The following is a 13,549-nucleotide window of genomic DNA, read 5'->3' as shown; positions in this document are numbered from 1 at the left end:
CCATGAGAAAATGAAATAGCTGTTCATACAGGAGCTGTAATGAGAAGATAGGGAATCCAATTTTAATGTTTGCCAAATCAATGTCTTTTCCTGTCCTGCTCGCTAAATCAAACACAGTAAAAACTCAACATATGTGACATTAATTGCCTTTACTTGGTGAGTACTTGGAAGAACGACATACGGTAGGCTTATATTTTAGAAACTTGTCTAACTCTTGTTTGCTATAGCTGTAAATTTGTTTTGCAAAGTCTGTAATATGCACATAGGGTCTATTTGATATGAAAGAAAGTGATTTTTTTACTTATTTTCCGATGTTTGGGAAAATGTTTCTTAGAAAATAAGTGATTTTCTTACTTATTTTTCGGTGTTTGGTTAGACAACTGAAAATATTTTTGAAAAATATATGAGCAAACACTATATGAGACGAAATGGGTAAGGGCAGGAGGGGTGGTAGGTCGGGATCTATGGTTCGAAATGGCAGTGGCGATGTTAGGGGGAGGAGGGGGTAGTGGGTGGGGTGGGGGAGGGGAGGGGGGTTAATGTTTTTTAATAGACCCGGGAAGATTGAAAAAGAGTTATGGCAAATGTTTTCCCTCCTTTTGATAGGGAAGTCATTTTCCTCCAAGGAAAATGAAATAAGTTCACGAGAAAAATATTTTTCAAAATATTTTTGCCAACCAAAAGTGAAAAAATTGAAAACACTTCCAGAAAATATTATCGAAGGGGAGCCTTGGCGTTACTGGTAAAGTTGTTGCAATGTGACCCGAAGGTCATGGTTCGAGCCATGGAAACAGCCTCTTGCAAAAATGCAGGGTAAGGTTACGTACAATAGACCCTTGTGGTCTGGCCCTTCCCCGAACCCCGCGCACAACGAGAACTTAGTGCACCGGGTTGCCTTTCCAGAAAATATTTTCCTTTATACCAAACACACCCTTAATATAACCTTTTTATGGTTATTGTAATAATGTTCCTCTGCAGATTCTATCCTCGGACTAAATGAACTACCGAGGACAGCACAAACTCACAAAGTAAACTAACAGCAGACTGATAAACAGGAAGAGCGTGGGAGGATGAAATGAAGTAACTACTGCTGATAACTGCCAAGAGAGTACGCAGAAGAATACATTTCCGCTCACTACAGCTTGCTCGCACAAAGGATGAAAAATGACTAATTATGCTCTAAAGAAACCTCGGTTCAGGTGCGTGTTACATCACCATTGCAAAGAACTGGTGAAGGACAAGTAGGTGATACAATATCATCAATCGGCCTTGGAGTTGATGATGCAGAACAAGGTCTAGGTGAGAGGTTAGTCAGTTCCAAGGCCTGCTGCCTTAGTTCAGCAGGGTAGTCAGCAATGCAGCCAATTCTTGGACCAGCACCCGTTGACCATGCCAGGGAGAGTTGATGACCCAGTTGATACGACTTTGCAGACTTCTTTGAGTTGATCCTTTGCAGTATTGCAGTCGTTGGCACCTCTGCTCTTGGGCTCTCAAGACCACCCGAGAGTGTTCTCTTATAGCTACTTGTCTCTTGAGCTCGCGGACTTCTCATTAATTCCGAGGAAAGGTCCTTTTCCTCTTCCATCGGATCATCAACTTGAAGAGGGGAATATGATACAGTTGAAAGTTCAGACACAGAGTGACTCTCATATGACTGTCCCTCTACATTGCTCTCATCGTCTTCTTTTACCTTTCTTATCTGATTTAATTGAAAAATGATAAGGATTAACTGATGTTAGAACCAAATACTTAATCAAAACCATTCGTAAGTAAAATCATATGCAGAGTAGATAACTATAAGGTAAGGAGAAGCAGCCCTCATACTAAGCATTATCCCACATAAAGGGAAAGCATCCATTAGATTAGATGCAGTAGACAGGAAAGAGGAAAACCCATTATGTTACATTAAATCATTACAATATGATAAGGAAAGAGAAAATGAAACCATCATTACTAAGCATCTCAAAGATGAAATGGAACCAAAGAAATTATATACTATTAGGATGTGCAGAGTTACATGCGGCATTTGAGGGAGTTGAGAATATTATACATGAGATCAAGAGTTCCTTTTTTTTTTAATTTTGCTTTTCCCAAATCAGCTTGTTTGTGCCAAGTAGAGTATTCCCCACTCTCAGTCTAGTGGTGTTAGGCTTGAAGGGACAGGGGACCTAAACCTCACTAATATTGTACTTTCTATTTCTTTGGCATGGCCATTTCCGTTTTATACATTCATTGATGAGATATCAAAAGATCAGATTTTTTGGTGCTGCAAACATTACAGTTAAAAAGTAATTTGAAAGTAGGAAAGACATGAAAATCACTAACCTTAACCTCATCTAGGTTAACTCCATTTTCCTTGAGAAATGATAAAAGGCTGTCAAGACTATCATCATTTGGCCTATAATGCCCACTATATGCTGAAATAGACTGAAAAGAATAAAATATTAGAGCACAGCATAGAGCCAAGCTAAATGTTGTGAACAGTAACTGGAGTTTAGCTTTCAAGCTACACGCAGATGATTCAGGTGGCACTACCCATATTCTTTCTTACCTTTTACTTTGCAAATAATACATCTAAGGTTTTGAAAACAAATATGGAATACAAAAGGGAAGGCAATCTTCTCTTCATATAGCTTCTAATTCTATATGCAATTATGGTTTCACAATCTAAATAAATTTCGCCAAAGGTGGTGTCGCTGAACTTTTAAAGTGTACTAATTTGGAGCAGAATTAGAATTTCAAAGACATAAATATTGTTTCATAAATTTGAGAAGAAATGACTCGTGCATTCTGGCAGCCCTCCATTTAGATCTCATCATAGTTTCATTGTTTGTCAGGACTCAGGCATATGTAATGTAAAGGGAAAAGAACCTTGGCCTGATTGCTTTAGTTTTTGAGATATATCGTGTAACTGTCTAAAGCAACAGTTCAATACAATGATAACAGATATTTACCTTAAGTATCCCATCCGTTACCCCTAGTCTTCCAGCAGCTAAAGTAGCCCCACCAGCAAGAAAGCTGGAATGATGAAATATTCCTCTCTTCTTCTGAAAGGCATTAGAATAACAAACCTTTCGCATTAACAAAAGAAAAACAAACCTTCTTTTTGCAGGATAATCATCAAAAAATCATTTTCGCAGTAACTTTTACAACTCACCTCGCCAGCATAGAGTTTTTTTGAGGTGCTCATTACAAAAATCCATTTTGCCTCCGGCAACCCATTGGTTGTATCAAGATGATTTCCTGTTTGTTTATGCACAATTTTCCCTTCAGCCACTATATATTCATAATGTTCTCTCTCTTGCTGAGAACAGAAAGAAAACGATAAATAATTAGAGCTGCATGCTAATATCAAACAATGCAACTAAGGAAATTATGCAGAATTTACTCCTTCACTTAGTAGACAAAAAGTACACACTGTCCTTTTTCTTAATCAAGGACAAGAACATACTAGAACATGCAATGTAAGTGATATTAGCAGTGTATAATAGAGCAAATCATATGCATAAAGAGAAACCAATCTCAGTGCATTGATATGAGAAGCCATTTGTATATTGATGCTAAACATCGTGATTTGCATTGCAATAAGCAACAAAGATTTTGCACATACTGGTCCAAGATACTTAATACACTGTTTCTGAAGCTTTGATCTTGGACATTCTTTGAGATCAACCTTTTTGCCATCTCCAAGATCCAACCTGCATATTCCAAAAAAATTTAGTCACTCCTTACTATGTCTTACAAGTAACTTCATAAATCATGTTGCATTATCCATTTTGTAAAGCGACTATAGTAAAATGAAAACAGAACTCAGTAACGCACAATGTTCTTAGACTTCATACTGAAGTAGCACAAGATTAGTCAACTGCTGTAAAGTAAATTAACACCTCAATTTCTTGTATATATTATAACTGTACTACATGGAATAAATCAGTAATGTCCAAATACATTTGCACTTATGTTGATTTTTGTCTTATCGACGCGAATGCAAATCAAACAAACAGTTCCACTAATTTTTTAATATTGGTTGCTTATTAGGACTAGTATCTATTTCTGGAATTACTTCTTATTCTCTTTTGTAATTCTTCCCAAAACCTTCTTCGAAAAGGTCTAAAGTCTAAGTTACATGAGCTATATATTGATCTTTTCGTCGAAGAACTACCACATCGCATTATGTAACGAGCAAGGCTGGTCATGAATTCCACAATTAAGAAAAAACACAAAAACAAAAATTTGGAACAATTGCCAAAAAAGAGAACGAGAAAAAGAATTTAGCCCAACCAAAAACCAGAAGCAGTAAAAATAAGCACAACACTGTTCTTTCAACCGAAATTTATTGGATAGAGCTGTCACACAACCCCCACCACCACCACCACCACCCCACCCCCAAACCCCACCCCAAATATTTACCACAATAATATACCTCACAAACTATGTAATGTACCAATTCCAGTATTCAGCTTTCTTACCAATAGAAGAAGGGCTGACCAGCATCAGTTTTACACCACTCCTCATAGTACATATGCAAGCTATGTCCATATCGGTGGCGTGGGTCAATCTCCAGTTACCACAAAACCAAGGTCAGAAAAATACAAATATCAATAATGCAAATTGGGTACAGTCGAACAAAAGCCAAAGTGGGCAATGACTCACAGCCTCAATCCAGTGCTGAAAAGCTAATTTCTGAGCTTTTCCATCTCTGGATAATCCCTTTCCAACCTGGCCAAAATGTAAATGAAATTATATACTCCTACTTGTCTTTGTTTTTGTGAATAATAAGGTGTCAAGCTTCCATCCAATAATATATCCACTTTAATTAATTTACAGGTTTCAGAATTAACCTTTAAAATTCTTTAGCTAAGAAAATTTAGTCAAAAAGTAGAAAACAATTTGGTTTAGTTTGTTTGATATATTCTCCTTTCTCCATTGTCACAAATTTTATTTCCTATAAAGAAAAAAAAAGTTAATTTTGTTATGATAAATATCATATTATGGTGGATGTCTACTCTTCCTCCATGATCTTCATGTCAAATGCTTAATGACATATTCAATGACATATTTTCTATGTTCAATGACATATTCCATGACATATTTTCTTCACTTTTCATGCCTATATAAAGGCCTTGTAATAGATAGGAAAATACACACAATTAAAGAAAAAAATCTCTTCCTTCTCTCTATCTCCATTTCTTGTTCATGTTTTACTAAATTGCTTTTATTTCCTTGTTCCATATTGCTACTTTGAGTTATATTTCATAACACGTTATCAGCACGAGTCTCTAACCAATTGTATATATATATCTACAAAAAATTTCCTACATCCGGAAAGATTACAATTAGAAGCCATACATATCATCACATGGTTAAATGTAAAGAGAAACTACATATGGTAAGTAATGAAATGTAAGAAGGTATGATTATCTTATAACTTGTCATTCCTTTAAAATCTCATATGCACACAACTTCGTACTACACCTGTATTGCATAAGCACATATTAATATTACATCTTTTATATCACATGAATGGAATAAAATTTTCGAAGTTCTATATGTGAAAATCATAGTAGCAGTTAATTGTTGATATGATGCATGTCATGGTAACCAAGGATATTTTATATAAATTGTCTTATGCATATTTATGTGTTAACTATCTTCAATCTGTCTTGCCGCTTTAAACATTTTCTTTTACTTGGATGAATATTTTTTTCCTTTTGGATTTTTACACTTGCATATAGTACCAAAAAAAAGGAATAAAAAATAAAATAAAATTGGTCATACTGATTAAAAGCATAAATCATCTTGAAGAAAACAAGAAATACTTCACATCTTTATCTAGGTTGATTAATTACTTCTTTGAAATTTGGAAAACAAACCAGCTATTGAGAAAGTATACTTCATAATTTATGGTCGTATCATTTGAAAGCAAACAATGATTAGTATGACTACTAGAAGAGGTATTTTTGAGTATCCATGACCTACTTGATGCTTGCTACTGACTTACCATTTTTAAGTATTTTATCTGAATGATGCACAACCTACAACTGGTAAGTTGTTACCTATAATGTCACTTTTCAGGTAATATAAATGCTGAATTTATGTATTAGTACTATATATGTGTTGTTACCTATATGGTGTACTTTTGATAAATTTATTCACTAATTGCTTGGTTGAATTGAGTGAAGGAAAGTCATGGCGTTAAATCAAATCCAATAGGTAGGGTATACCCCGAAAACAACAATATTTTTGAGAGAGACTCAATAAATATTATGACAATGATTTTATGATCCTTTTAAACTCTAATAGAATTTAGAAGAAATATTCTGACTACAAACGGTTGTATTTCATATAGATGCTACAAATAATTAATAAAGCTTTACGCTGATTTGAGATTTGTACACTTATTTAAGAAAGCAAATTTGATTTGCTAAGTTGCAAATTAGTTGTGTATAACTTTCTTGGCATGTGATTGAAATTAAGGCTTGAGAATGAATCTCAATATTGTTTAGCCTATTATGCCATTGATTGAGGGTAAGACATCGGGATCAAGTCCTGATGCTCCATAATGATAAGAATTGGGTTTGAGTCCCAATTTATTATGGCCTAACATGCCTTTATATTGGTAAGACATTGGGTTTGAGTCCCAATGTACCATATTGATGATATAATGATGACTAAGAAAAAATAATATATTTTTCATAAAAAGGCATGAAAATTGTCGCACTTGATTTGCTCCATTCTTGAAGTGAATGTGATAGCAGTGCATAATAAGTTTCAATGAAGACAAGTGGTTGAACAATGAACGTGGGCGTTCCAAATATCAAAATAATAATAATCATCACTATGATTATAAAAGGAGAACAATAAGAGTTCTCAAAATAGTCCTTCAAAATGTGAAGGCAATGCTTACCATCAAATTGGTATGAAAATAATAAAGCACATCGTTGATTATGATTCATTCCTTGAAGAGAATGTGACTTGTGATAAGCATTGAGAATGCAAACTCATTCCTAAAGTTGAATGTGGCAATATATGATAAAAGCAATGAATAAAGACATGCATTTCATAATTATATGAATACCACACAACTCACCTCTAAGAGAGGTTTGAGTAAAATAAAGAGAATAAATATTATTGTGTGGTTACATGAATATGTCATTGGTCGCGTACATGTGATACGCCGAATATTATTTTGTCATGCCTTATAAAAGTTATTAAAGGCAAAATTAAAGCAAGAAATGATTTTGCTTATGATAATTTTGACCATGACAATTTATTATGATATAATTTTATTTGTGAAGGAGACATTTACCATATGAATGGTATGATAAAAGATCTTGTCGTACAAAAGTTGTTAAGAACTCCGAAAAAACTAATTTGTTACTACCAGTATGAATAAACTTATTCATGACATTGATATTGTAAAGTCTCAAAAGAAACTTTTTGAGTTTCAAATATATAAGTCAAAGTGATTGGCATATTGAGACTATAAATGAAAGGAAGATTGAATATCTTCATATTTCTATAATCATACCGGGTAAATATGAAAGGTTACCCGATCTTCTTTCTATTTGTACTACACAAATATAAGCATGATGCTGGAATCATATGCCACAAGTAAACTAGAGATTTACTAAAATAAATATTAATTGGCATGACCGGTTGACCATATCGGTTCAATTATGATGCGAAAAATTAATTAAGAATTACATTGACACATATTGAAGAATAGAAAATTCTTCAAGAATTCTTTTGTGCTGCTTATTCTCATGATATACTAGTTAAAGGTTGAGATTGAATCCCTTGATTTCTGGAAGGAATAAAAGGTGATATATATATGGGCCCAGTCACCTGCCATGTGGACCGTTTACTATTATATGATTTTAATAGATGCATCTATTTTATGGTCACATGTGCATTTGTTATCAACTTGCAGTTTGGTTTTTGCAAGATTGCTTGCTCAAATTATTAGAGCACAATTCCAGAATATAAATTATGATGATTTATCTTGATAATACTGGTTTAAATCCAAGTTGGTTTAGCGGAAATTGTATGCCTCCAATTATAGCTAAATCATTGGTTATGAGAACAAAACTCTCAAAAATGAAATTTGGTATGAGATGTATTATTTAATATACACCAGCACTTGTACGCATCTAGCCAAGTTATGAAAATTTCTCCCTATCACAATCGGTTCAGGGTCAGGAACCAAATCATTTCTATATAGAAATATGAATGTGCTATATGATTTAATTATGCCACCACAATGCACAAAGATGGGTTCCCAAAGAAGGTTGGGAAATGTGTTGGTGATCCCAACATTAGGAGGAGAAAATGGATAGTTGAGAAAGTGATACGTGAAATGAATTATTATGAATACATATAGATCCTCGTACAAGAAAATATGAACTTGAAGTTCAAGTGATAATTAATTTATAAATTATTGCCAGACGCATTTGCTGACCAAAGCAAAATGTCATATTTCAGCTGTTAATGCTCCAACTAGAATAAAGTCCATGAGGGACAGAGTCTATGGCATGCATGAAGCGTAACAGACCAATCGGTTCCAAAAATAAAACTCCTTGAAGAAGGAGAGGGGCAAAATGGTCATAATAAGGAGGCAAGTGCTCTAGAAGAGCACCACGACATAACACTTCGTAAGACCTCATGTGAGAGGCTCAAGTACCTGAAAATAATGAGATAAAGAGATCTCAATAAGTTATGTCTTTATTGTGTAATAATTGAACCGATATAAAATGATCGTCGACGATATTGTTAACATAATGTAGCGCTCAATATTATTAATATTGACGAGGATCTTGAGCTCAAATCTGTCATGAAATTTGGACAGATAAATGATTGACCAAATGAAAAATACGCAATGAAAATTGACTTCACTTGAAAAATGTGAAGTTGGGCGGATAGTCCCAACACCTGAAAGTATAAAGCCAATAGAGGTATAAATGTGTTCTTGTGCAAAAGGTTCATGTCGATAGACATAAAGACGACTTGTGACACAAGAAAATTAGTAAATATCCTCACATTGATTATATGGAGACATGTTCTCTTATGGTGGATATAATTATTTCAGGTTTTAATCTGGCAATACATGAAAACTTGATATGCGTATAATGGAAATCATTGAAGGATTAAAATTGTTCTAAAGCATATTAATGTTTCCAAGAAATCTATTAAATAAAGCTTCAAAAATCCTTATACGGATTGAAACAATCAAGGCGCATGTGGTATAATCACTTGTGTGAGTACCTATTAAAAAAAGGGTACAAGAATGATTCAATTTGTCCTTGTATCTTTATAAAAAGATCTGGATTTGAATTTGTTATAATCTTTGTGTATGTTGATTCAAATATCATTACAACTCTCAGGCAGCTTCCTAAAGCAGTAAACTGTTTAAAGAAAGAATTTGAAATGAAAGATCTTGGAAAGACAAAATTTTGTCTTGGTCTACAAATTGAGTGTATGAAAGATGAAATTTTTATCAATCAATCAGCATACACTGAAAAGATTTTAAAGCGATTTTATATGGATAAAGCACATCCATTTAGTACCCCGATGGTTGTGAGATCACTCGATATAAATAAAGATCCATTCCGACCTCATGAAAATAATGAAGAACTTGTTGGTCTTGAAGTACCATATCTTAGTGCAATTGATGCACTAATGTATCTTGCTAACACTAAAAGGCATGACATAACATTTTCAATTAATGTCTTAATAAGATATAGCTCTGCTCCTACAAGGAGACATTGGAGTGAAATCGAACACATATTATATTATCTAAAAGGGACTACCAATGTGGGCTTATTTTGTGGCAATGATTGCAATCCTGATCTTGTTGGTTATGCCGATGTAGAGTATTTATCTGACACACACAAGGCTTGATCTCAAATATGCTATGTGTTTACATGTGGAGGCACTGTCATATCTTGGCGATCGACTAAGCAATCAATCGTGGCTACTTCTTCTAATCATGCTGAGATAATTTCAATTCATGAAGCAAGTCGAGAATGTATTTGGTTGAGGTCTATAATATATCTTATCCGAGACAAATGTGGTTTGAAGTGTGACAAACTACCCATAATTTTGTATGAAGACAATGCAGCATGCATAGCCCAATTGAAGGGATGATTCATAAAAGGAGATAAGACAAAGCACATTTTACCAAAGTTATTTTCACACATGATCTTCAAAAGAATGATGATATCAATGTGCAACAGATTCATTCAAGTGATAATATGGTTGATTTGTTCACCAAATCTCTACTGACGTCAACCTTCAAGAAACTGGTGTACAAGATTGGGATGCGAAGGCTGAAGGATATGAACTGATGCTCTCATCAGGGGGAGTTAATACGCGGTGTACTCTTTTTTCCTTACAAGGTTTTGTCCCACCGGGTTTTCCTTGCAAGGTTTTTAACGAGGCAACCAAAAGGCGTATTTATAAATATGTGTACTCTTTTTCCTTCATTAGGACTTTTTTTCCCATAGGGTTTTTTCCTAATAAGGTTTTAACGAGGCACATTATTTATGGACATCCAAGGGGGAGTGTTATGATAAATATCATGTTATGGTAGATGTCTAATCTTCCTCCATGATCTTCATGTCAAATGTTTAATGACATATTCAATGACATATTTTCTATGTTCAATGACATATTCCATGACATATTGTCTTCACTTTTCATGTCTAGTAATAGATAGGAAAATACACACAATTAAAGAAAAAAATCTCTTCCTTCTCTCTATCTCCATTTCTTGTTCATGTTTTACTAAATTGCTTTTATTTTCTTGTTCCATATTGCTACTTTGAGTTATATTTCATAACAAATTTGATTTTTTTGGGTGTTTCACACTTTCTCTCTTTAAAAAGTTCTCCTATTTTTGGGGTTTGGAGGGGGGAGGGGTTATTGGGGCCTTGGGGGGGGGCTTTGGCTTGTTTTGTTGTGATTCTTTTTGTCGTTATATATTTTCACCCACTCTATAGAAAGAAAAAAAAAATCTTTGGTTTGGTTTTGGTGTGTTTATCTTTTTTTTCTCTTCATAATGTTACTAAATTCTTCTTCTACAACGTAAAGAAAAGCTTATTCATTAGATTTAGAGTGCACTTGGGTTAGCTTAAAAGTTGGTCTACTGTTGTTTGCTTAACACCAAAAGTGTTTTTAAATCCAAACAAGTATAAAATCATAAGTGTGTATTTTTCTTTTCTTTATCTACACTTCCTGTATAGAATCCTTTTTCTTCCAATCTAGCTAGATGATTAAACAAATTATTAAAGCAAATAAATGAAATGACAGTTTAAAATTATTGTTTAATCTAAGTTGACTCTATTCATTTTGGCTCAAACAAACGTTTGTCGTGTTAATTCATGAGCCGTTCATTTATTCAACGATTTTAATTCGTCAACTTGACAGCCTTGCTGGAATGTTACTGATAAACAAAATCTAAGCTATAATGTATATAAAAGTATTACACTAATTGAAATTAAAACTGTGAGGATACCTTGGAAGCATTTAAAGTGATGCGATTCCACCGAGAAGCCGCCGTCTCCGGTGTCGGAAAATTGAAGAAAGAAATTGTACTGTGGTTTAATCGAGCATAATCTATCGCTTGCCACCTTCAAATACATCACCAAAATAAGCACATTAACAACACTAATAACAAGAATAGTGAAATTAATCCTACGTAAAGAGAGAACCAAACCAGAGCTCTTCAGCAACCAAAGCAGAGTCTGCTAACATGCGCCGGGTGCGATAACTCCTGTAAACCTTCTGCACTGTCATAGCCGCTTGCGTCGTCGTCTTATCCACTGGAATCCCACCTCCGACGACGGAGTCAGGCCACTGGCATTTCCGGCCATTATTATCAGCGGACGACGTGTCTAAAATGGAGTTAATAGGAGGAGACGGGGAGTTCATGAGATCAAAACTGGAGAGAGCGTGAGTTTCAACTTCCATTGAAGATATAGGAATTTGAAATGAAGAGAATTTCATTACCTGTGGCCTGTGTCGGAGTAATATATAGTGGCTGTGGTCAAAGTTTCTGCGGGTTTGGCCGGTACGACCGAAGTTATTCGACGCGCTTGTTTATCATATCCATAAACGGGTTTTAATTGATTTTTGACAATCTTAATTTTAGTAATATATCAGCTTTCTTTATTTAACAAGAAAAAAATTAGTAGCTTTTTTTGTTCAAATTTCACCTGCTATTAGCAGACGTATATAAAGGTACCTTGTTTCATTCTATGTGGCGTTGTTTGACCATAATCAAGAAAGTAAAATATATTTTTGAAATTTATAATTTTAAGATGATGCCGTGAGAGTTATACGCTATAAAAATATGTCCTTAAGGGTAAATTAAAAAAAATAAGAAAAATTATTTTTAAATATGAAAATATTATTCTTTTGAAATATATTAACAAAAAAATGAATCATATAAAATAAAATAAAACAGAGAGAATAAGAATTTTGTCCGGAAATAGTAAGTGGTAAAATATTTTGTTCTTTACGATTTATAATTGAATACACGATCGTTTAAAATTAAATAAATTTATAAAAGAATTAATGCCACAGTCCACACAAATACAGTTACGTGTCATCTTTAATGGGACATGTGATGTAATAAATCTTTCAAGGGACATGTGATGAATATCAAGAAAGAATTTTAATGTCATCTTTGAAAGGACATGTGATGTACATAAGTGTTAGCTCTATTGTAGCCTGTTTGGACAAGCTTCTTTTTAGTCAAAAATACTTTTTTTGGTCAGAAGCATTTTTGGCCAAAAATTGAGGTGTTTGACCAAGCTTTTGGAAGGAAAAAAAGTGTTTTTGAGGAGAAGCAGAAACAGTTTTGGAGAAGCAGAAAAAAGTAGTTTCTCTCCAAAAGCACTTTTGAGAAAAATACACTTAGAAGCAGTTTTTTAAAACTTGGCTAAACACTAATTGTTGCTCACAAGTGCTTTTCAAACTAATTAGCCAAACACAAACTGTTTCTAACCAAAAGTACTTTTGAGAAAAGCACTTTTAAAAAAATACTTCTCAAAATAAGCTGATTTTTGCCGTTTAGCCAAACGGGATATTAGTATATTGAAACAAAATTCATGAAAAAATAATTAATGCACACATAGGAAGTACTAATTAAACACCTAAATAAGCTGACACATGTAAGACTATAAAGAAAATAAAATTACTTATTGTCTGCCAATTAAAATAAACTTTGATAAGGCTTTAATTGTTTGCACTTTATCAGCCATTAGAATCACTAGTTACTACTTAACAGTATTTATAATCGCCATCATCTGCTAACACTACCGCAAACATTCACCCTCCGATCACTATCACTGCAGAGGCGGATTCCGGGCAAAAATGATACTTTTAGCAAGTAAAAAAGTTTTTAATGTTGGCTGGTCTATTTTTGAAAGAATAAAAAAACAAAAAAATTCACACGGGTGTTGTTTTGTGAAAAAAACAAAGTGAAGCTAAAAAATATATAAGGGGATTCAAACCCTCGCCACATATTCAGGAATACAACCTTAGT

The 13,549-nt window shown here is 33.9% G+C and overlaps 1 protein-coding gene across 1 annotated transcript; it reads right to left on the bottom strand.

The window, feature by feature from the left end:
- Positions 1-1,068: 1,068 nt before the first annotated feature.
- LOC104212542 (IQ domain-containing protein IQM3-like) lies at positions 1,069-12,151 on the bottom strand. The gene is made up of 10 exons (XM_009761838.2): positions 12,010-12,151; positions 11,717-11,941; positions 11,516-11,630; positions 4,654-4,719; positions 4,470-4,558; positions 3,611-3,698; positions 3,158-3,304; positions 2,955-3,047; positions 2,326-2,427; positions 1,069-1,699 (listed from the first exon to the last, which is right to left on the bottom strand). Exons 2-10 carry the CDS (start codon positions 11,929-11,931, stop codon positions 1,196-1,198), a joined length of 1,419 nt encoding a protein of 472 aa, XP_009760140.1. The 5' UTR covers positions 11,932-11,941; positions 12,010-12,151; the 3' UTR covers positions 1,069-1,195.
- Positions 12,152-13,549: the final 1,398 nt, after the last annotated feature.

This window comes from Nicotiana sylvestris, chromosome 12 (assembly GCF_000393655.2).
Source record: "Nicotiana sylvestris chromosome 12, ASM39365v2, whole genome shotgun sequence".
In the NCBI taxonomy this organism is placed as follows: Eukaryota; Viridiplantae; Streptophyta; class Magnoliopsida; order Solanales; family Solanaceae; genus Nicotiana; species Nicotiana sylvestris.
This window is presented reverse-complemented; position numbering and strand designations above follow the sequence as displayed.